This window comes from Camelus ferus, chromosome 2 (genome assembly GCF_009834535.1).
Source record: "Camelus ferus isolate YT-003-E chromosome 2, BCGSAC_Cfer_1.0, whole genome shotgun sequence".
NCBI lineage: Eukaryota > Metazoa > Chordata > Mammalia > Artiodactyla > Camelidae > Camelus > Camelus ferus.
In genome coordinates this window covers 75,741,728-75,765,508 of record NC_045697.1, presented here as the reverse complement: position 1 = coordinate 75,765,508, position 23,781 = coordinate 75,741,728, and the positions used below count along the sequence as shown (strand labels likewise).

General features: G+C 40.3%; 1 protein-coding gene across 2 annotated transcripts in view; it reads left to right on the top strand.

The window, feature by feature from the left end:
- Positions 1-23,781, top strand: part of PAPSS1 (3'-phosphoadenosine 5'-phosphosulfate synthase 1) — a 98,717-nt gene that overhangs the window by 35,774 nt on the left and 39,162 nt on the right. For both annotated transcript variants that reach the window (XM_032461254.1, XM_032461262.1), the window contains exons 6-9: positions 10,284-10,397; positions 10,992-11,103; positions 13,600-13,805; positions 16,835-16,970. In XM_032461254.1, the coding sequence (XP_032317145.1) occupies positions 10,284-10,397; positions 10,992-11,103; positions 13,600-13,805; positions 16,835-16,970 (568 nt within the window). The remainder of the gene's footprint in view (positions 1-10,283; positions 10,398-10,991; positions 11,104-13,599; positions 13,806-16,834; positions 16,971-23,781) is intronic.

The window sequence follows — 23,781 nt, the reverse complement described above, 5'->3', positions numbered from 1 at the left end:
AGTGTTTTGAAAAAGAGATAGATAAAGAAACTAACATTTAGTGAATACTTACAAGGGACATATATGTGGGGCTTTGTGTCCTTTAAAATATTTGTTTTGATTGTTAGAACCGAGGGGCCAGTGGTCTTTCTCCTACTTTAGCTTCTAACCACCTCTCACTTGAATTACTATGGTAGCTTCCCCACTTGATCTTTGCGCTGAATACTTTATATATATTGTCTCATTTTATTCACACAGTAAACCTACAAAGTATTTCAGAGATATTAGCTCACTTGCTCATGAACATATTGGATTCTATACCTAGGATTCTCCTCACACCCCAGGTACAATATAATTCAGTTTACAACCAGAAAGGTATTCTGGTTATATTAGTTTAAAAGAGAGAAATTTTCTTTTGAAAAATTATTTTTATCCTAAAGCTGGGTGGTGACAAAGAAATGCAAACACCTCCTTAATGTGTTTGCTTTTTTGGGTACCACCCTTTTTTTGGGGAAAAGATTTCAACTACATACTTTCCTAAGTAAGTGACTTCACTTCCCATTGAAAGTACATATTTCTGTGTTGTACTTGTATGATCCTGTTAGTTAATTTAACAGATACTTAGTGCCATACATACTAGGCACTGTTGTCAAACACTGTGGATGTGGCGGTGAATTAAACAATACAAATTCCTGCCTCATGGACCTTAATTTTTGATTCTTACTACCATTATTTATACTTATAGACTAGAATGACTATATAATTCATTTTTTAAATAACATGATGTGGAATTTAAAAATATAATTGAAGGAAGAAATACAAACACAACTACTTCTGTTCTGGCACTTATTCTCCTTTGATTGATTTTCTCACTAAGTTGAATCTCAGATGAGCATGGGGAGACCAGTGGCTACTTGATGTTCAGCTCAAAGTTCATGGTTACTTGGTGATACTTGGAGTTCCTTTGCCTGCTGCACCCTGGGCGTGAGGTGGCTTAGTGTAAAGTGCACTTTTCGTAATAAGCTCCTGCCTAGTGATCCAGTGCAGTTCAGCTTCATTGTCATCACAAAGGCGTTTGTTAGGTTTTCCAAAGGTGGTTACGTGAGCTCACATTGTAGAGCTAATCTCACAAACACAGAGTGAGGAGCGGTAACCACAGCTCCATTGCTTTGTAGTGTGTGTTTTGAGCAGGGATGTGAAGGGTGCAGGTTCTGAGCTGGCCAACATTCTGTGCCAGGGCACCTTAGTAAGTGTGGGGAGGGAGTGGCTGGGCACAGATGGAAACCTGCCACAAGAAGCCCGTCAGCTAGACTCTGACATGTGCAGTCTTTGGTAGTCACTTCAGTAGCATCTTTTCAGTTAATCCGTGTTAAAGTTCTGAGAAGTAATTATAATTTTCCTTACTTGACTGGTGAGGAAACAGATTCAGGGAAGTGAAGTTGTTTGTCTCAGGATAGTTGAGTCAAGGGTATTTAGACACAGTCTGCTGGATTCAACAGCCCACGTGCTCTCTTTATATGATACTGTCTTTCCTAACACCATCTAGATTCTATTTCTAGTTTATTTCTCAAAATTGAATCTTTGCTCTGACATGCTTTCACAATCCATGACCATTGTTTCCTAAGTGGAGATGGGATTAACAAATCGAGAGGAATGGACCTTAAAGGTTTAGTATTTTTAGAACACTTCAGAACAGATCAAAGACAACACTGTCTGGACTGGAAAGAATGTTTACTGTAAAGAAATAAACTGCCCATGTCTGCCCCTGGTTAGTGTGAAATGTTCTTTGTAGTGTGTAATAAAAGTATGTGGAGGCTATCTAATTTACCTTGGAAGGCTGAGACACATTTTGCCAGATGAGCTATGATTTACTTAAGTTCTAAAACCTAAATCTAAGTGATAAGTGAGTGACTTGGGTTATTATGCCATCTATAACGGAAACTTTGTTTCTAAAATAATAAAGGTCAGTGAATTTTTTCTCTTCTTCAGGCTCAGTTTGTTAGACTTCTGAGGGTTTTTTCCTTACACCAACCAATTCTTTGATTCTCTGACACTGACTGGATGTTCAGCAATTCAGTTCAGTTCTGACACTAACTATCCAGAAGTTGCTTACACTCTGCAGACTAGGGGCTCGGTCTCACAAGACTGCCTCGTCTTCAGATGCCAACTACAGACAGGGTGACCAGGCTACCTGTGTTTCTGTCTGGCTGACTGCAAGTTCAAGAATTCTCCCACCTCCCACCCCAGCGCAGGTTCAAGATTTCAGCTCACAGAAAGCACTGTACTTACAATTACCAGTTTTTTTTTTTTTTTTTATAAAGGATACAGCCCAGAAACAGCCAAGTGGAAGAGCTGTATGAGTGGGGAGGGATAGGGAGAGGCAGGGGCTCCCATGCCCTCTCTGAACACCCCATCCTCATCATATTCATCAACACAGAAGCACTCTGAACCTGTCCTTTGGGGGAGTTTTATGAAGGTTTTTATTGTGTAGGCAGGACTGATCAAATCTTTGATTCATGGTGATTGAGCTCCATTTCCAGCCCCTTCCCCAGCCTAGAGGTCTAGGGGTAGAACCGAAAAGTTCCAACCCTCTAATTAAGGCTAGGTTTTTCTGGACAAGCCCCTAAGGCTGGAGTCATATCATTGTCAAACCAAAGATACTCTTATCACTCAGGAGATTCCAAGGGTTTAAGAGCTCTGGTTCCAGGAACCAGAGACAAAAACCAAATATGTACTTCCCATTGTACCACAGCTTTTTAATAGAGCAAAGGGAGAGTATGCTTTGGGACTTTCTAGAGTATGCAGGTGTTTGAGAAGTGCTGCTTCCATGGTAATAAATGGAATTTTTTCTGTCTGACGCTTGGTATTACTTTGGAGAGACTCTTTTGAAATGAATTATACCAGGTATTGATTCTTTAACATTCTTTACTGTTGACAAAAAAATTGACTGATAGGTCGATCTAAGAAAGAAATGGAAAATTTTTTGTGAGCCAAATTGAGGGTTATAGTCCAGGAACAGCCTTTCGGAAAGCTCTGAGGACTATTCGCTCTTGTTAAAGGTCAAAGCACAGTTACATAGTTTTTGAGATGGAAGCCTATACATTAAATCATGTAGAGAGTTTTCACAGTGCAGATCTTTACAAAGTGGTGAGTCGTCATGACCCCTTACAAGATTAAGAAGTTATCTTTTAAGGAGTTGTCTTGCTGATGCTAGGAGGATGTTGCTGTTTATGGTTGAGCAGGTGTTTATGAGGAAGGTTTGGTCGATGCATAAGGCAGATGCACAGTGAGCAGTAGAACAGAGAGGAGGCCAAAGGGCAGAGAAAAATTTTTATGTTTAAATTTTCCTTGACTTGCCCTAGAATTCTAATTTTTATTTCATCATTACTGAGATACAGAACTGGTTTTCACTGTACAAGAAAAAAATATTTTTAGTGTGCTCTGTCATGAGTGTTTTAGGATGATGGGTTTTTTTGATTCTGTCATCTCTGGATTGTCTTTTTTATCTAATTGCCAATGTGGTCATTTATATAAATACTTAATTTCTCAGTATTTTTTCAGAGTATGTTTATTTTCTTAAGGTGCTTCAGTTGGCACATTTTTGTTTGAGAAAATAGAAGACACTGGAGAATATTGAGGATTTTTTGTTTTTAATTTAAGTTTTTTTCCTAACCCTTGAATGGTCACTAGATGGCCTGCTGGTATTACAGTTTAACTTGGCATGTTATGACCTAAGGAAATAGGCTTCTTGCTGATGGTTTTAATCTAACGTGATATTTTAAATACTGTTTTAAAATCTACTAGGAACTCTAGATTTACTAGTGCTATAAATTATTTAAAGGTTTGTCTTTTTATGAAATGGTGGTTTAGTGCTCTAAATGGATTTTATACTGTACTTAAAACCAGACTTTGCAACTCAGTTTTTAAAGTGATGCCAGAATGTCATTTGGTGTTCATGCTTTGGATGCATGTCATTTAGATAATAGAAATTGAATAGTTACATAGAAATATGATTGAGCTCTGATGTTCAAATCTGTTGGGCAGATTTGGCTCAAGAAAAAAGTACAGAAAATACTTGAAGGAAAAAATTTTAATATGAAATCACTATGTTAACATGTTCACAGTTCTTTAGGAAGGTTAAGAGAAGGCAAGAACTACTATTTTCAGGTAATGAATGTTGTTTGTTCTGCCTGCTAGTGTCAACTGAAATAAATTGCAGAACTCAAAGGCTGAGAGTTATATTTTATTCGGTGGACATTTCTGAGGACTTGAACCCCATGAGCCTGTGGTGACAGCCTCTCAGATCGCTCTGAGGGACTACTCCAAAGAGGTAGAGGAGGAGCCAGGATATACAGGAGCTGTACAACAAAAACCAGGTGTCGGAACATCAAAAGACAACTGTTAATTAAAGAAAACTAGACATCTCAAGTTGAAGAATTTAGCGTTTTTCTGTTTATGGGAAGGAGCAAATGTCTGGGCTCACTGAAATCATTCCATTGATAAGCACCTCGCTATCTAGGGCCAGTATCCTGTGCTTTCACATTATGAGTTCTCTCAGAGGGTAGCGTTGAGGGTGGCTGCAGAGGCTGGGCTGTCTGCCTGCCTGCATCCTGAGCTCACGTTTGGTGGTGGCAGCAGCAGCTGATGACTTGATGGCTTCAGCATTCTTTGTTTACTGATATGGCTAGCAGTATTTTTCGTTTACACTAGTTCCCAGGAAAAAACAGTGGACTCTTTGAACAAAGGTATGGATACAACGCATGTTAGATCACAGTCAAGCAAAAAAAAAAAAAAAAAAAGTTTATCTGTGCTACATTTTAAAATTAAATTATTATTTGAATATTTCTAGACCTATGTCATTAATGGTAGCGTGTGAATTGTTTATTGATCGCCTATTCAGGAGAACTAGGAGCATCCCTGTTTCCCCTTTACTCTTTAAATTCTGGGTGATTTTGAAGGGCTTAAGATTGGAGGTGAGGGGGAGGGTACAGCTCAGTGATAGAGTATGTGCTTAGCATGCAAGAGGTCCTGGGTTCAATCCGCAGTAGCCCCATTAAAAAATAAATAAACCTAATTACCTCCCCCTCAAAAAAATTAATAAAAATATTGTAAGTGAAAGGTTAGGTATGTAAGCACTTGCTCCTGACCTGGCTTGTGATGCATTTTTGTTTTAAAGGAAATTTCCTGAAATACAGGGCTTTTTACATACTGGTTACAGAAGAGCACATTGTTTTCTAATAGCTGACTGTGTCTCTGGGAATCCTAATGAATCCCAAGTAAGATGCGTAGCTCATATGGCAGGGACTTCACGTTCTGTTGTCCAGATATCTTGTCTCACTTTGAGGTGGTTTTGATCCTGATAGTTGTTCAGTAGTAGTTTTGGAAGCTAAATATATTTGTCAGTAGAATGTGCTAGGAATTGGCTCTGTCAGCATTTTACAAGTTCTTTCTGTCTTTATGATAGAGAGAGTTATCTTCTCTCTAGACAAAAAATCTACAGAGAACTCACTTCCTCTGAGCACATGCTTCATGTTCCTGTTGACTCATTTTAGGTTTGTGTTAATGTCAAAAATATTCACTTTATGTACCTTTTTAGGAGAGAAAAACAGTAGCGACCTCTTGAACCTTTATTTTGCCACTGGTTAGGCATCAGAAGTATTTTATGTCTAAGTTATGAGGCTAAAATTCATTTTTAAATAATTGATATATATATTCAAAATATGTATATTCAAAATATATATATATATATTCAAAAATAAATTTTGAAAAGGGAAGACTTCTGTGAAATGCTTTTAATGAAAAAAATTTATACTTAAATAATTTTAGTAAAATTTTAATTTTAAATATTGTAATTATTAAAATTTTAAATAATAAACAATTATTTTCTCAAAATAAGAAAAAAGTCCTCCTTTCTTGAAAAGAAAGTGATTATAGCCTCTATGTTCATGCATATAAAGCAGTACATGACTAAAAATGCATTTAGCCTAAAACGATGGCATTATTAGTGCACAAAACATTTAAAAAAATAATTTGATTGGGCTTACAGTATAGATACTACTCTTTCGTGTTCAAACTAGTTTTCTTGGAGACACTTAGATTTGCTCACAAATTGTACGTTTGGTTTTTAACTTAGAGTGTAGTTGGCAGGAACCTCTAGACATGATATATAGAAATATTTGTTGGTTCTCAGTTCTCACTTTGAACAAAGTCTTTTTAAGGGGGAGCAGATTTATACATCCGAGTAACCCGCCAGTGTGGTGGCATTCTGGAGAAGAGGGGGATTCCAGGGTGGAGACAAGGAGGGAACAGACCCCCCCTCCTTGTGCCTGGAGAGGCTCAGTGTGCACTGCTGCTCTTCATTAATATTTGGAGCTGACAGTAGTGATGCTGGCTTAGGAAACCAGCTAAACATGCCCTGTTGAATCCATCCATCAGAGATCAAAAGACTTAGTCTGTTGAGTGCACTCCTCTGACCCTCTAAGATTGTTGACAACTATTAGCAGTAAGTGGTGGGAGGGAGGAGAGGAGTCAACACCCACCACAACACAAAAAAGACATCCCATCCTTGCAATAATATCTGCTTCAGAGATGGCAAAGGAAGTTTTATGTAGTTATTAACACAGAAAGATCGCATGCTGATGAGAAACCTGGGAATTGTAAATGTTTAATAAAATCATGAAAATAAAGTAATTTGCGTGACAGAATGTTTCATGACTTAGTTTTCATGGGAGAAACAGTAAAGATATTTGTGCGGTTTTTTTTTTTTTTTTGGAGAATAATAGTATTGGGACCTCAGTTGAATCCCAGTTCTGACACTTATCAATTAAGTATATGACCTTGGAAAAAATAACCTAATTTCTCTGGCTTTAATGCTCTCATCTGTGAAATGGGAATTAATAATAGTACCTGTTGCAGAATTGTACTGAGGATTCTATTAATATATGTAGAGTCCTTAGAATAGTTTCTGGCATGGAGCAAGCATACTAATTATTATTCATTGAATATTTATTGTGTTAAGTGCACTGGAAGACAGTATAGCAGGGATTTGGGGCAAGTTATTAACTCCTCCTGAGCCTCAATTTCCTCATCTGTTAAAGGAGAATAGAAATTGTTTCTTCTACCTTCATAGGTAGGATTGCATGAAGATTAAACGAACTAATTCATATGAAGTCCCTAGGACATTGCTGGTGGTGTTAGCATCCTGTAAATGTGAGCCCCCACAGTTCACATACTTTAAGTCATTTGTCACAACATCCCTGAACTATATATAATTGTTGTTGTTGTTGTTGTTGTTGTTATTAAACGGCTGAGAAGGAGACAAGTTGTGAAATGTTAGGTAATCTGCTTGAGGTTGCATGGTTAGAATTGAACTCAGATCTTAGGTACAAAAATCAGAAATAACTGAGCTATAGACCTCTGTTGCTTTCCTATATCTCTTTTTGGGTTTAGGATATTGTGCCTTTAATATTTTGTGATTAATGTAAATATTTCAAGTGTGTTTTATGAAATTTTATCATACTCTTTCTCACAAAAGCACTAACGAATGCCTGAGTGTATGTGTAACTTAATTTTAGCGTTTGTTCCTAGAGTGGAGGGCTTACACATTTTTGCAGCTGCAAAATAATTTATGCCTCAAGGCACCTTTAAGAGCTTCACATGTCCAAGAAGCTAATTGAACATTTAGGGGGTGTGTTCAGTTCACATAATGCGCTTCATGTTGCTCTTCCAGAAAAGCTGATTCTGAATTTTTATTTTCTAGTTGATGGAGTAATAGGCTTTGTATAGGCTGCTGAAACTACCAGTTGCCCTGCAGTATGCCTATTGGTAAAGATATTTGTGGGTTGTCTTTTTTGGAAGGGAATATATAAAAATGACAGTGATAACCATATATAGTGTGATTTGTTTTTCTCACTTCCATATTCTCTTTACTGCTATTTTATAATTTAAAATAAATGTATTAAAAATAACTCCTAGAGTTAGAAGGCACAAAATGGGCTATCTTAAACTATTTCTTTTGCTAGATTTTAAGAAGAGTCTTCTATTATGTGATTTTTCTCTTTAGGTGCACAGTGAAATCAGGTATGATGTATGAATTATGTATGTTTATGTATCACCTCTTTGGCCCCCTTGGCAAAATTTAAGACATGCCCTCTTTAGCTTGGGTTTATGGGAAATAATCTGCCTCATTAATTCACGGTTATGTAGTATTTACATCTGCAAAGAGAAAAGAAAGGCAGCTGGTGGAAGCTGTCTCTCTTCCTTCACCATTTTTCTTTCATATCCTCATGTAGTGTTTATCATTAGTAAACACAACAAATAGCCTTTGGCTGTGGGTGCCTGCTGGATGTTTAGTTGGAGAGGGAGGTCTGGAAGGTTGATGAAATGCCCTGGGCTGTGCAGGGTTTGTGTTTGACACACGTGCTTCCCACTTTCCTGTGAGCCGTGGGACTTTCCTGTGAGCAGTGGGACAGCTCAAGGGACAAAGGGCCTCTAGAAAGTGCCCTTCACACCTGCCCTCCAGGGACAAGCTAGCTGAACTTGGTGTGGGAGCATGCAGTGTTTATTTCTTTTATGTCTTTTAATTTTATTATCTCTTTTTCCTTCATGTTTACTCTTATTTATTCTTGAGCATATCATGAGAGAAATCAAAGGCCTTGAATATACTGGTCGGAGGAGCCTTATTATGGTACATGATTTAGCCAGCGCTGTTCCATCTTTGAGGGAACAGAGTGTTGGAAAACTGTAGGAGAATAATTCTTTCTAGATTCTCAGAACCCAGAGGGGCTGCTTGAGTAGTGGCCCTCAGGCCTTTCATGAGATCATCTAACTTTGAGACACATATCTGACTCTGCTTTTTTCCTCTACTGAAGGTATTAATATAAGTCCAAATATAAGTTGAAGTGTCTTCCCAAACTTACTCCTCAGGAAAAATAGTAGGGAATGTCCTGGTTCTTCCATTAGTACTTCTTTTTAATTACCTTTTTTGTTTTGTTTTGTGTGTGTGTGTGTGTGTGTGTGTTTTAATGGACTTTATTTTTTAGAGCAGTTTAAAGTTCACAGCAAAACTGAGAGGAAAGTATGGAGAATGAACGCTCATATGCCCCCTGCTCCCCTCCCCACCACACACAGCCTGTCCTACAGTCAACATCCATCAGCAGAGTGGTACATTTGTCATAATTGATGAACCTATATTGATATATCATTATCATCTATAATTCATAGTTTACATTAGGATTTTACCTTCTGTGGGTTTTGACAAATGTATAATAACATTTATACACCATTGTATCATACAGAGTAGTTTCATTGCCATAGAAAATCCCTGTGTTCTGCCTATTCTTCCTTGCTCTCCCACCACCCCACTCCTGGGCAACCACTGATGTTTTTACTGTGTTCATTAGTTTTGCCTTTTCAGAATGTCACATAGTTGGGATCATACAGTATGTAGCCTTTTCAGAGAATTTATTTTCAGTATCAAATTATTGCTTGGACTTGTATATGATCAGTGCCAGTTTTATATGCTTACAGAAGTTACTTGATATGACTTAAAAAAAGGTTAGTTTAAATACATTTAGTAATTATTCCTAGGTATATTGCGAGTGTTGTATACAGACTTTGTAAAGGTCACTTGATGGGCAGTGTGTAAAAACAGTGCATGAATCTGTGGTAATCACAAGTATATACTCTTAGAATAAATGAGAAAAAGCACCCAGTGTGATATAAGTAAGTATAATTTGGTAAAATTTGGTGAATTTGGATAAAATTTCCAAACTGCATTTCATATGGGATTAAAGAATGCCATTTCTCAAACCACAGTGGTGGGAGTAAAGTGGACATATTCTGAGAGTACTGTGTTGCATGACTGAAAAGGTGGCTTTAGTGACACTGATGATAAAGGGGCTTGGAAGCTGGAATAAAGTGGTTTCATGGTATCTTACAGATGATGTTTTGAGTGATTTTTGTTTGTTTATTTCCAAACTGTTTTTATCATTGTCTCTTACTTGAGGTCACCTCCTCTTTGCAGTTGCCTGATTTTGACATATATGGTACATTCTGGGAATTTCTTTCTCACTAGATATTAGGACATTAGGCTTAATGGTTTCTTGTATGTGGAGTGATAACTGCTTAAGGGTAGACCAGTTGTCATTAGGAGAATTGATTGAGGAGGCACAGCATCAAGTCCCTCTTTCATACTTCTTTTTAAAGTCTCATTTTGAAATGTTAAGTTTCTTCATTAAGATATCCTTTGGAGAACTCTAAATTGTTGAATCAAACATTTAAATTGTACTTTTGTGAATGTATAGGATATTGTACCTGTGGATGCCTCTTATGAAGTAAAAGAACTGTATGTGCCAGAAAACAAACTTCATCTGGCAAAAACAGATGCAGAAACATTACCAGCATTGAAAATTAATAAGGTGAGTTCTTTGTTCCTTTTTGCACGGAGTGATTTAATCAATTTAAATATTCCGGTGGGATATGCTAGAAATCTTAAAGTTCAAGAAATAATACAATGTTTGTTAGATGAAGGGCACTTTGTCATTGGTGAGGGTTTTTTTGGGGGGGAATTGTTTTTATCTAAAGTTTGTTTTAGTTTAGGACAGTGGTTTTCAGAGTATAGTTTCCAGACCATCATTGTTAGCATTTTCTGGACACCTGTTAGAAATTCAAATCCTTGTACCGTACCAACTAAACCAACTAAGTCAGAAACTGTAGGGTGGAGCAGTCTTCATTTAACAAGCCTTCCAGAAGTTTCTTAAACATATTAAAGTTTGAGGACTGCTGTTTTGGGAGATGCTATCCTTATTAGAAATGTTGGGAAGCCTAATGTTACTTAAATTTATTAAGAAAAATGCATATTTTCCTAGTGTTCTAATTGTTTATTAATTTGTTTAGTCTGTAATCATTCTTAAGAAGTTTGTTTTCATTGCTTTCAAAATTAAACTCCAAAAAGCCATTACTGCTTTTGTTCATAAGTACATGAAATTTTTCTTTACTGTCTCATTTACTAGGTGGATATGCAGTGGGTGCAGGTTTTGGCGGAAGGTTGGGCAACCCCGCTGAACGGCTTTATGAGAGAGAGGGAGTACTTGCAATGTCTTCATTTTGATTGTCTTCTGGATGGTAAGACATTTTATATTCAATGGTAATTGAGTGTGGAAGAGAAATTACACAGTTGCAGGAATTCATCACTATTTATAGAAAGTAGAGGTAACATCTTAATGGAGATAGCCTTTTAAGACTAAATTATATCAGTACTCAACATTTTAAATGTATTGTGAGATCTTTTTTCCAGTTTTAGTTTTCCTGATCATGATTTATTGCAGGGGGAGAAGGACAACCTGGGGATGAGGGCTGAAAATGGATTTAAAAAACAAATAAGTTCCCCTGTGACATATCCACCTATCACAGTAGAAAGTCTTTCCCTGGAAAGTGCACACACTTATTAAATTGTGCCATATTAAACTTGTGCTTGCTTAAGCTGAGCATTCTAACAAGGAATCAGGGAGTCCAAGTTAAGGAATCCTGAAATAGGTGGTTTAAAGGATGGTTATTCCTTTTCTTTTAAAACACTAAAAAAAAAAAAAAATTGCCAAAGAAATTGATATTGCGTATATTATAATGACATTCCAACTACCTTAAACTTTCTATACTGTTAGTAAGATTAATTTATTATAATAAAGAAAATATTGCTAAATGTTAATGAACCCTAGTGCCATATGCTCCAGCAGTTCCACTTCTGGGTATTTACCTGAAGAAAACAAAAACACTAACTAGAAAAGATACATGCACCCCTATGTTGATTGCAGCATTATTTACAATAGCCAAGGTGAGGAAGCAACCTGAGTGCCCATCGATAAGTGAACAGATAAAGAAGATACACGCACACACACACAAACACACAGAGAGGAATATTACTCAGCTATAAAAAATGAACTTTTGCCATTTGCTGCAATATGAATGGACCTGGAGGGTGTTAGGCTAAATGAAATAAGTCAGATAGAGAAAGACAGATATCATATGATTTCAGTTATATATGATTTAAAAAACAAAACAGAAGAACAAACATTAACAAAATAGAAACAGACTCATAGAGACAGAGAACAAATTGGTGGTTGCCAGAAGGGAGAGGTGTGGGGATGGCTAAATAGGTGAAGGGGATTAAGAGGTACAAACTTACAGTTATAAAATAAGTCACAAGGATGTAATGTACAACATAGAGTCAATAATACTGTAATATTAGTGTGTGGTGATAGTCACTAGATAGTCATCATGGTGATCATTTCATGATGTTTTTAAATACTGAATCACTATGTGGTACATCTGAAACTAACATAATACTGTACGTCAGCTATAATACTTGTCCCAGAACTCTATAGAATTGCTGCCACGTTCTTGTGTGTTATGACTTCTTTTAACTGAAGAGTAGAATAGATAGTAGAAAATGTAGTTCCTAGTCTTTGTTCTCAATAACCTTTGTCACAAGAACATAAGGATTAAATTTTACTTCCTGATTTTCTTCCTTGAAAGTAATGGTAAAGTCTTTGTGGATTGCCTTCTTAGTAATGATTTAGTCTTGGATATGGTGCAAATAAAACTATCCATTAATTTTCCACTTTGAGCTGTACCCTGTGGGGGTAATATTAAAACAGCCATGCAGTTATCATTGATTTGTTGACATCTTTTGCCCAAAGAAGGCATGCCATGATTTTCCTCAAAAAGTAAGGTTTCTTCTTGATGTGTAAATAATATCCGCATATGAATTTGAGATCACATTTTATTTTTCTAACCTGTGCGTGATGAGTAGGAAAGAAAAAAACACATTTAGAGCTTGAAAGATTGGCAACTGAGAATGTGCCTTTAGTCTCATTGGCAATATGTTTTGGTTTAAATGGAGCCCCTGATGATTTATTTACTGCCTGTGTTTCTTGACCAGTGATAACTGCCAGTAGTTCCATTTTGATTAAAAACCAAGAAACGAAAACCTTTTTGGGTGTTTTTTTGTCTTCCTATCTCAAGGATACCTGGGTATACCAAGTATACTCAAGTGTTCTTAACCAACTTGCCACTCAAAATACAGTGATCAGCAAGGGTACATCTGGTACCTCTGAAACTAACGTAATACTGTACGTCAGCTATAATACTTGTCCCAGAACTCTACAGAACTGCTGCCACGTTCCATGTGTATTTTTCCCAAAAAGATCCTGAAGCATAATTCTTTGTCTTACTCATATATTTTTGTTGGTGTTTGGCTTAACCAACTGATCCTTCCTTGTTAAACTGTTTCTTTTACTTCTGTGAGTCTGTACCTAGGAACACCTTCTGTGATTTTTTTCCCCCTACAGACAGTTTCATGAATGGTTGTAAGAAGTCTTGCTACACACAGTGACACTGTTGATGTGCTTAATTTTTTCTGTTTCTCAAACTTTTTTAATTTTTAATGTCTGGGTTTGTTGCTTGTTCTCTCTCCTGATTTTCTGTGCCAGGTACCAGTGGAAACTGTCACTGGACCCATGCATCTTTTATTATTTGGCAAATGTCTACTGAAGTGTGAAAAGTAGATGTGAGACCTGTTGAGTAATCCAAGCTGTGTGCTTTATATTTTTCTGTGCCCTGCAGGGGGTGTCATTAACTTGTCAGTACCTATAGTTCTGACAGCTACTCAGGAAGATAAAGAGAGGCTGGATGGCTGTACAGCATTTGCTCTGATGTACGAGGGCCGCCGTGTGGCTATCCTTCGCAATCCAGAGTTTTTTGAGCACAGGAAGGAGGAGCGCTGTGCCAGACAGTGGGGAACAACATGCAAGAGCCACCCCTACATCAAGGTCCTGAATAAACCTTGCTGCATTTTATCTTGATTTGCCAATAATGTTTGTGCTGAAATATGGGGAATTACCTGTGTGTCTACTACTCCATTGGAACTGTTAGCATTTTGCAGAATCGAGACTGGAACTTATAGTAGTGTGATGAGCATATGGTCTTGTTGTCTTGGTCCAGATGAATATTTAGCAAATATCTTTTAAACATCTGCTTTACACCAGGCACTGAGCTCAGTGCCAGTGCTGGGAATACAGGGCTGATGTGCATGGCACGCACAGTCTTTATGTGCTTGGAGCTGACTCTCTAGTGGTGGAGCCGACATTAATCATGTCCTTGCAGGTAGGATGGGAGGGCAGGATGCTATGGGAGCCCACAGCAGGCTGGTTTTATCTAGTCTGGGCTTTTAATTGAACACTGTTCCTGATATGCATGCAATGAGAAGTATAATTAGTCTTCCCAAAGGGCCTCATGTATCTTATGTTTAATATGTGAAATGTTATCACTGAAGTCAAATTTCTGTCAGTTGTTTTACAGTAGACTTTGAACTTTAAAAGAAACTAAGTGAAATTTTAGTAGCTTTATTTATCTGGAAAATTTGTATAGCATTTGTTTAGATCATAGCAATGTGCTACATCTCATTTTGTTGTCCCAGGACAAAAAAGTGATAAACTTAAAAATAGGCAGATATGTTGTTTAATAAAATAAGGAGGTTGAACTAATGGTGGTGTCAGACATTCTTTGAGCATTAAAATTCTACAGTTATTAATAACAAGTAACAGAGTTTACAAGAATGCTTATGGAAATTCTTTGAACCACATAGCAAACCTGTAGGATGGCTGGCATTTCCATTTTACACGTGGAGAAACTGAGACTTTATAGGGAATGTATGTCTTGACCCAAGTTATATAGCTTATAGGTGAGGTGAGAGGCTGCTTTGAATCCAAGACCTTGGGCTTGAAAGCTATCTTCCATAACCCATAACAGAGAGTCATTATTGGTGGACACAGAGCATCACGTACTATGTAACCCCTACTGCTAAAGAGTACCTTTTTATATGAATTCATTGGAGGAGACATTTTTTGATCACTCAACATATGTGAGTACTGTTTATGTTAGGTACCACTTTCATTTAGAGCAGTATGTAAGGCTTCTTAGACTAGTTAGTGCCTGGTATGCAGCTGTGAGGAACCAGTAAGATTTGGATAGGAGGGGACTGTAGGAAACGGCTTTTGAGGTGTGTGGAGCAGGAGGATCCAAGACTCAGTGTGTGTGGGAGCTCCCTGGTTTGTCGTTGAGTGGGAGAGAGGACCTTGGGCTTAGCGATCTACTCTAAGCTGTTAAGATTTTGCTCAGTCATAATAACAATTTACATGTATCTGTGCTTTTCAAACCACATTTCTGTTTGTTGGTCCTTACGGTGACTCTTAGGAGTAGACAAGGTTATTTTCTTTATCCTGAGGAGTCTTAGAGTGGATTCAGCCTGCCCAGAGCTGCAGAGACACTAGTGAGGAGTCAGGGTTAGAGTCTGTCTTAGGTCTTCTGAGTTCTTTGTACCGTGCTGCTCTGCCTTACTGGGCACAGAGACCACAGGCAGGTTTGACAGGGTCACAAACAGCGTGGTGCTTTAAGAAGTTAGCCCAGGAGTCTGGAGCAGAGTGTCCCTGTTCCAACCTCCACTCCCCTGGTACCGTCCATGCTCTCCCGGGCTGCAGCCTGGATGTGCCTGTCGTCTCCTGGCTAGACCCCTGCCTCCTCTCATACCCACTGCAGTCTGTTCTCCTTGGTGCAGCCAGAGTAAGTCTTCTAAAATATAAATCTGAGCATATCACTGCACCCTTTAAAACTCTCCAGGGGCAGCTCACTGTAATAAGAATAAACCCAGATGCCTGTCTATGACTTGTCCCAGGGGTGGATCCTCTGGGCTCTGACTCTGCCGTCTTACTCCTGGGCTCTTCCTTGGCCGCTGCCCCTCTCCTTGCTCTGCCTTTCTGACCTTCTAGCCACACTGGCCTTCTTTCTGTTCCTCAAGGACAGAAGCCTGTTTCTATGCCAGGACTTAGTGCTTGTTGTCCTTCTGCCCGAAATACTTGACCTCCGTGACCTGTTCCTCTTCATCATCTCAGGTTAAACGTCACCCTCTTCAGAAGGGCATTTCCTGACTCCTTTCTCTTAAATGCCATCCACTCTGCTCCCTGGACAGTGTTCCATTGTCCTGTTTGTTTTCTCCGTAACTTTAATCAGTTGCTGGAATCTCTCTGATTTCTCCTCCATCTCGCCCACTAGAATGTAAACTCCATTAAAGTAAGATCTTTCCTTCTCTTTTCTGTTGTATTTCCCAATGCCTAGCACAGGCCCTGGCACGTACCAGGTCTTCAGTCAATATTTGTTGAGTGAATGGTTTGATGGATGGGGAGGGACCTCCTCGTGAGGGAGACAAGGCGGGGAGTGACTACACAGTCAAAGTGCACCTAAACTGATGCAGTGAGGGGAAGAGGGTGAATTTGAGCTGTATTGCAAAAATGAATGGGTCCTTGAGGGTAATATCACCTCCTCTCAGGGGCAGGGAAAGAAGACGAGCGAGGCTGAAGGAAATTTGAGGTGGTGTGGAGGTTGGAAGGCATGAATTTGTGTCCAGCTTCATCATCATTACTTTAATTGCTCAAAAGTTTAGGACTGGAGAACACAGAGGGTGAGGTGACCCAGGGTTACCCGTTTTTTTCTGTTAATCAATGTACAACAACAATGAAAAGAATGTTTTTGTTACTTAAAATGTCATAATTATTAATTGTGGCTCTGTTTGCCTTTCATATGCAAATGTAATAGCTGTGTTACCAGTCATTTGCAAAAGTAGGAAGTGTATTCTAATTCTCTTGCATCTCTAATCCTAATTCAGTTGATAAGCCAAGCAGATTTACCATTGACCTTCAGATGAGAGTAGTTTACAGGTATATTTAGCTTGTATGAGAGAAATGTTCTTACTTATTTTGCTCTCGGTTTCTGTTGAAAAACAGTATTTTCTTTCTCTTGCCATTAGATGGTTATGGAACAAGGTGACTGGCTGATTGGAGGAGATCTTCAAGTCTTGGACCGAATTTACTGGAATGATGGTCTTGATCAGTATCGTTTTACTCCTACTGAGCTAAAGCAAAAGTTTAAAGATATGAATGCTGGTAAGACATGGACCTACGTATCTAACATTGGGCTACTTGGAGTAGCAATGGAATATGTAACGAAAGGTCGTCACCCTAAACCAACCAACAGAGTGCTTTAGATCCCACAGTGTCCTATGTGAGTGGAAAGTATCACTGCAGAAAATAATAGGACAGCAGTATCACGTTTGCTGTTCATTCATCAAGTGTTTGTCTTGCGTCTTGATATACCAGAGTGCCAAGTGCTGAGGATTCATAAATGAATAAGACAGGAGCTTGTGGTGTGGAAGAGACAGACAGTGAACAAATAACAGGAGAAGTTGCTGAAGAGCAGGTTCCTAATGATTTCAGATTTCTGGATTAGGATGAAATGGAGCAGTAGGAGTCGAGAGTCTGTAGAAGCTGTCCTTTGCAATACTGTCTTAGAAAATACCCAGGGTGGGTATTTTTATATTGGACACTTGCAATTAGCAGGTGTCTTACATGGAGGTAGGTAAATGGTGTCTTTACACTGTCACCCACACTTGCAAATTCTGGGTGCCATGTTAATGCCAGCAATTGCTGCAGAGCAGATCTGGGGAGGCTTTTTTAAGATCTGAAGAATTAAAAGCCTCCTACAATCATGCTACTAATTCTCACCCACTACAGAAATGGTTAAACCCAGTCATTGGTGCTACTTTTTAAAATATCTTCTGTGTAGAAATTGGGCAGATAGGGCTGAGAAAATTCAAGCGAATGTGGTTGTTTTGTAAGGAAATAGCTGCCCACCTGGCCATATGTGTTAACCAGAAGCCCGTCTCCCCAAGTGACTTTAGAGTCTGGGCAAGAGTACCCGTTTCATCCGTTGTGTTTAGCTTCTGTGAACCCCAGACCCTGGTAGTCATTCCCAGTCCTGTGTGCATACTGTCCCCCGTTTCACCACCTAGAAGTTAAGTGGTTGTGGGGAAAGTGGTTTCCTCTCTAAGGCTCAGTTCCCTGAGTCCTACAAATGAGGACAATGATGGTAGTGAAATGAGGTAAGATGGTGAGGCACCGTCATAGTACCTGGCACACAGTAAGAGGCTAAGGTGTCGTTTCTGTTATGTGAGTCTGAAGCTAGTTTACCTGTATATGTCTAAAGGGTAGAGAAAGAATATCTTGTTTATTCTTAGGTTCTACTGTAATTTGCCAATATTGGAAGTGATTAGAGATTAAAACCGATCGAGGACTGGAGGCCTCAGATGAGCACACGCTCTTCAGAGCGCCACAGTTCCCACCCAGCCCTCTCCGTTCACTCACACTTCTTGCTTGGCCCCTCTAGGGTATTTCAGTGTAGGACCCCATTCTTTTTTTCTGAATTTTATTCCACTCCTGAATTTGAAGCAAATATTTGGCTCAAGTTTATACTTGTGTAGGAATTTCTCTGACTATTATGCTTGATGCTTTCTTATGCAGCAGCTTGTTTTCTTTCTTGCTAACATGCTTTGGGCCGAGTCGTAAGGGTCTGTGTCACGACTGCTGTCAGTCAGTGATGGTGCCCAATTCTCTTTTGTCAGTGTGTGATTTAAGGGTCCATGTGGAAGTCAGTTTTGGCCTCTGAGATATAAGGAAGAGGGGCTTCTGGGAAAGGTTTTCCTTCCTGATAAGAAACTGGCTTAGGGCAAAAACATTTCCTTTTTCCATTCTTCCTTTTCTTCCTGCTTTGGATACTGTCTTCATGTAAGGGTGCAATGTTTGGAGCTCTTGCAGCCATTTTACATCCATGAGAATCCATGAGAATCTTATACTGTTTAATTTTCTTATCCAACCCTGGAGTCTTCTATATCCAGAGTTCTTATTTGAAGACCTAATGCTTATTTGGTGATACAGGACACTTCCAGTTGGGTTGTTTTTATTTGCAACCAGAAGCATCTGACAGTTTGATATATGCAGACTTCTTTTTTTTTTCAGACTGGTGAACAGGAACATGTTTAACAGATGACTTGCTGAGACCATCTTGTTTACTTTAATTTTTCCCCCCAAATAATTCATATCTGGAATTCATGGTAGTAAATTAATCATTGGCACTGTTGAGGGGTCTTATCAAGAAATTATCATTCATAATCAGAGACTTTATATTACATCTGTTTTGCATTCTTCCTTGGGCACCAAACATTTTAAATCATTTAGAGCAGTTGTTGCATAATGAGTGATTGCAGCTTTGTTTAAAGTAGCTGAGAGCCAGGTATTAGCCTTTACATCAGGCAGAAGAGATGGTGGAGCATTATTTTGTTTACTTTTCCATTTTAGACTGAGGCAAATAAGCAAAGACTGAGGAGCTTCCTTCATAATTCTTGTTCACTCTTTTAGGAAGCCAGTAACGAGTCATCTACTGGCATGTAGATGGAACAAATCCTAGTTCAAGGGAGAGAAAACAGGTTTTTTTTTTTTTGTTTCTTTCCTTACCTCTCCTTCCTTCTTCTCTCATCTTAGAAGAGCTTTGGTTACCCTGTGTGCGCTCCTGTCCTGTGCACGGTAGTATGCTCAGGTTTGCTGTCTCTAGACCGTTCTGTAGTTGGAGTGATTGAGAGGACTTTATTACCCAAGTCAGTGATTGCAAGGTGACACGGTTCCAGATGGCAGGTTCTTTGAACCTCTGATGGTTGACCACTATCCTGGAAGGGAAGAATGAATTTCACTTAAACCAAGTAAAAGCCGGTTAGTATTTATTACACACAGAGTGTTCGTGTCCTGCTGGGTTACAGAGGGAAAAGTTGACATACCTTCTTTCAAGCTAGTATGTGGTAGCACCCTGTTGAATAAATCTGAGAAAGCTTGTAGAGTTGTTGAACCACAAAGTGTGTTTTAAGTGCATGGATAGAGACAGTAGGTGGATGTCTTAGGCAAAGTTGGGAAGGATGCAGACATGAGAAGGCTGAGATGGAGACAGATGGTTTGGCTCTGAAAGCACTGGGATTTCTTGACCATAAATGGTGGTGAGTTGGAGATGCTGTCACCTGAGGGTGGGTGATGGATCCTCTGTCAGCCAGAGTAGGGCACACGCAGATGAGGCTGTGAACATTATCTGACAGTATTTAAAGAGGGGTGATCAGGGTTAAAGAAACCATCGAAAAGTGATGAGGCATCCAGGGACTAGCGAGTTGGGGTCGTTTTACCATTCATGAAGGGGTGTCATAAGGAAACATTGTTTCTGTAGTTGGGTAGGAGGAGCTGGAGCTGTGGGGAGGGGCTGCTGGGCAGAAGCTAGTTGTAGGGGGATGTGGGCATGGCTGACAGGATGCTACTGGTGCAGACTTTTTCTTCCTGCATCCTCTGGTTTCCTGCTAATGTCTCCCATAGGGAGGCGGGTGTACAGCGCTCCCCCACCCCCAGACACACACACACACACACACACACACACACACACACACACAGGCACAGGCACAGGCACACAGGCACAAGACAAAGAATGGATGAGAAGGGGAATGGAGAACAGGCAGCATGGTGTCCAACTGGCAGAAAGCATTGTATTCATCATTATTTTTCACTTTAATTTGAAAGCATTTCTAGTCTTGAGAAAGAAAAACAACTTGCTGCCGTACTTTGTGGGTATGAGAGTACCTGTTTGTGAAAAATTCTAGTCTAGTCATATTTACTCAAGTGGCCTCTCTCTCTCTTGTTGATTTTCCTCCCCTCCTCATGAACAGTTTAAGTAAAATATTGCTAATTTATGACAGTCCTGAGGGAAGGGCGGGAATCAAACTCTTACTTCCAGCTCCCTTCAGAAAGCTGCCACAAACACAGCGTGTGCGCACACCCCACTTAACAGGTCTAGAGCTGTTGTCGGGACTCTCTTGTTCAGCTGCTGTACTGATGTAGGGAAAATCAGAAATACGTGTCCTTCGAGCTTTGGGGTAAAGTGGCAGATGACAGAGCTTGGGGAGGACTGGGAGAGAAGACCTGCTGATGACTGCTGTATGTAGGACAGTTTGCAGAGAAACTGAAGGAAGGAAGTGGGAGGATGTTGTAATTCTGGGTTTCGTGGTTGGGGTGCAGGCCAGGGCTCTGTCTGTGGGCCAGGCAGCGAAGCACAGTTCTGAGACGTCTGGGGGAAGGGTAGATGGGGTGGGAGCAGTTCCCTGCTCACTCGTTTATTTGTTGCTCGCCAGGACCCTCCTGGGGGACTGCAGTTGTCCCCAGGCCCCTGGCTGAGAAACTGCAGAGCAGGGGTCAAGCCCTGGTGTTTGTCCTCTGCCGCATCACTGTTGATGGCCGTGGTGCAGGATTATGCTGCAGTGTCCTGCACGGATCCAGGGGGTCAGTGCTCATCCTCCTCCCACCACCAGAGAATGCTGCTGGTTGCCACTCCTTCCCCATCACGAATCAGCACATCCTCAGAAGAACCTTCTCCACTCTCTTCTTCCCTTTCTACCTGCTGGAAGGAAAGAGGTCAGACCGTACTTGTTAACATAGTGTGTTGGCTGCTGGACTGGAGAGTGCTGAATCCAGAGGAGAGGAGAGAAGCTGTACTGCTGGGCTCTTTCTTTACTTAGATGTAAAATATAAGAGAAGGAACAGGTTTGGGGAGCTGGACCAGCATTTGTCTTGGGATGTGACAGTCATAGTGAAGGTGGAGGAATTGAGGGGCTGGGGAATGTACTGAAATTGTTCTTAGGAATAAGTCTCTGTAACTGATGAGTTGGAAGGTCAGGACTTAGAGATGCAGCTAACAGAAGCCATCTGTATGCACATGGTAATTGAATCCAGGCTCAGGGTAGGTTTCCTGAATGATTATGTAGAGAAAGAATTTCCTAGGACCCAGCAATGAACCCTGTTGCTCCAAGAGGACTACAGGATGTCAGAAACAGGTGATTAGACAAGAATGGCCAAGCAGAGTCTATAGTGTCATACACATTTGATCACAACTGTGTAGAGATGTCTGCATAAGGGAAAAAGAAAAGGAGACTTGTAAAAAACCTAAAACAGTGATATTAAGATAGTGCATTTGGGGCGATTCCTGCCCCACAAATTTTCTTCAGTGTTTCCTGGTTTTTACTTAAGGAAAAAGGGAGTAAAGAGGCAGATAAAATAGAAAGAATGGTTAGCAGGCTTTGAAGCAGTAAAAACGGTGGTGTTGATTTTTCTTTTTTGGTCAGAGGCAACAGATGTCAGGGCCATTTAAAACAGGAAAATGCCTTTTGGATTTGGCAGGAGTTTCATACCCACTATGACAGAGCAGGCAGGAACTGGTTGAAGGAGTGACTCTAGTCCTGGTCTTGTCTTCCATTGCTTTATCCTTCATACCATCACCAGACTTACCGATCATGATCCTCTTGGAGTTGAAGGAAGGCTATTCCCTCTAACATGTATTTATTTTCTGATTACTGAATGTTTGTTTCTCCTCCTCTGACTAGACTGTAGGCTCCTGGGGGTTGGGGGGAGGGGAGCGGTGGGATCAGTTTCCCGGTTCCCCCAGGACAGCATAGTGGAAACAGAATTTTCATCCTGTCCCAAACTGCTTTCTTCCCTGCCTGCTTTGGCAGCTGGATGGAGGCTGGAAGTGGGAGAGAAAGACCAATTAGTAGATGAGTCTTGGGAAGCAGAGATGGAGGGCTGATGTGCGGGATGGTAGTGAAGAAAGCAGGGCTGGGAATGAGGTCTAGGGAGCAGAGCTCTGTGTTGCATGTAGGAGGATGCATGGAGGAGGACCAGAGGTGCGCAGGGAGGCTGGCCAGGGGCAATTTAAGGTGCCTGTGTGTGCTAAGGCTGGTGGAGAGACGATCTGGAGCTTAGGGAAGTTAAAGTCAGAAGACGTGAATCTGTGAGTCACCAACATCTACAGCCCTGCTCAGTGGCCTCGGGCCCAGGGGAGCAGGTGGGAGGAGGTTTGAGGGAGAGGGTAGCACCTGTCTTCACTGTTGTCACGGTGTGACCCCATTCACCAGTTCGTAGGTTGTGGTCAGTCCGACGAGCCTGTCTGTATCCTGGGGGAGGAATAGATCGAGTGAGTGGAGAGAATGGAAGAGTTGGTGGGCGTTTATTTTATATGGAAACGTGGGAGCGTGTTCCTCCGCAGCAGTCTTCTGATTTTGCTGTCTCCACTCTTCCCACTGACTCTGCTCTCCCCGACGTCAATCCTGCACAGTCCCACTAGGCGAATTTCCTGTGAAGTGTTACTGATGAACTCACTCTCCACCTCTGTTTGGAACAAAGTAGCCTTCCCAATCTGGCCTTCAAAATTCTACATGATAATCGTGTGCCAGGTTTTATATCCATCTTTGGCCAAATGGAGGATTCTGTGTCCTCAGACACATGCGTTTTCCTCCCTCCACAGATTTGCTCACACCAGTCGGCTTGGTTGTAACGCTCTTCTTACCCCCATCACCCGAATTCCATTTGTCTTTCAGAGGTGGGTAAACTGCAGCCTGCAGGACAGATCTGGCCCACTGCCAGTTCTTGTAAATAAAGTTTTATTGGGAAATACCCCCATCCACTCATTTCTGCATTGTCTGTGACTGTCTTTGTACTACTCCTGCAGGGTTGAGGGCTTGCAGCAGAAACCTCACAGTCTGCAAAGCTTAAAATATTCACTCTAGTTCTTTAAGGAAAAAAATTTGCTTTTGTGCGTGATGTCAGCAGCTCCACAGTTACTTTCTATAAATCAAGATTATAGAATTCCTGGTCCTTTCCCAGGAACCGGGGGACAGCAGGCTACAAGGAAATGGAAATTATTTAATAGTAAATTTCAGTCATCTGGTGGATCATAGCCCAATTTTAAACACAGGTGAAACCCTGATCCTAGATAAAGGAGTCTTCCACTAAGCCATAAGGAGATATAAGTGAAAAGGCAAATATTCTACACTGATCGTGGTGT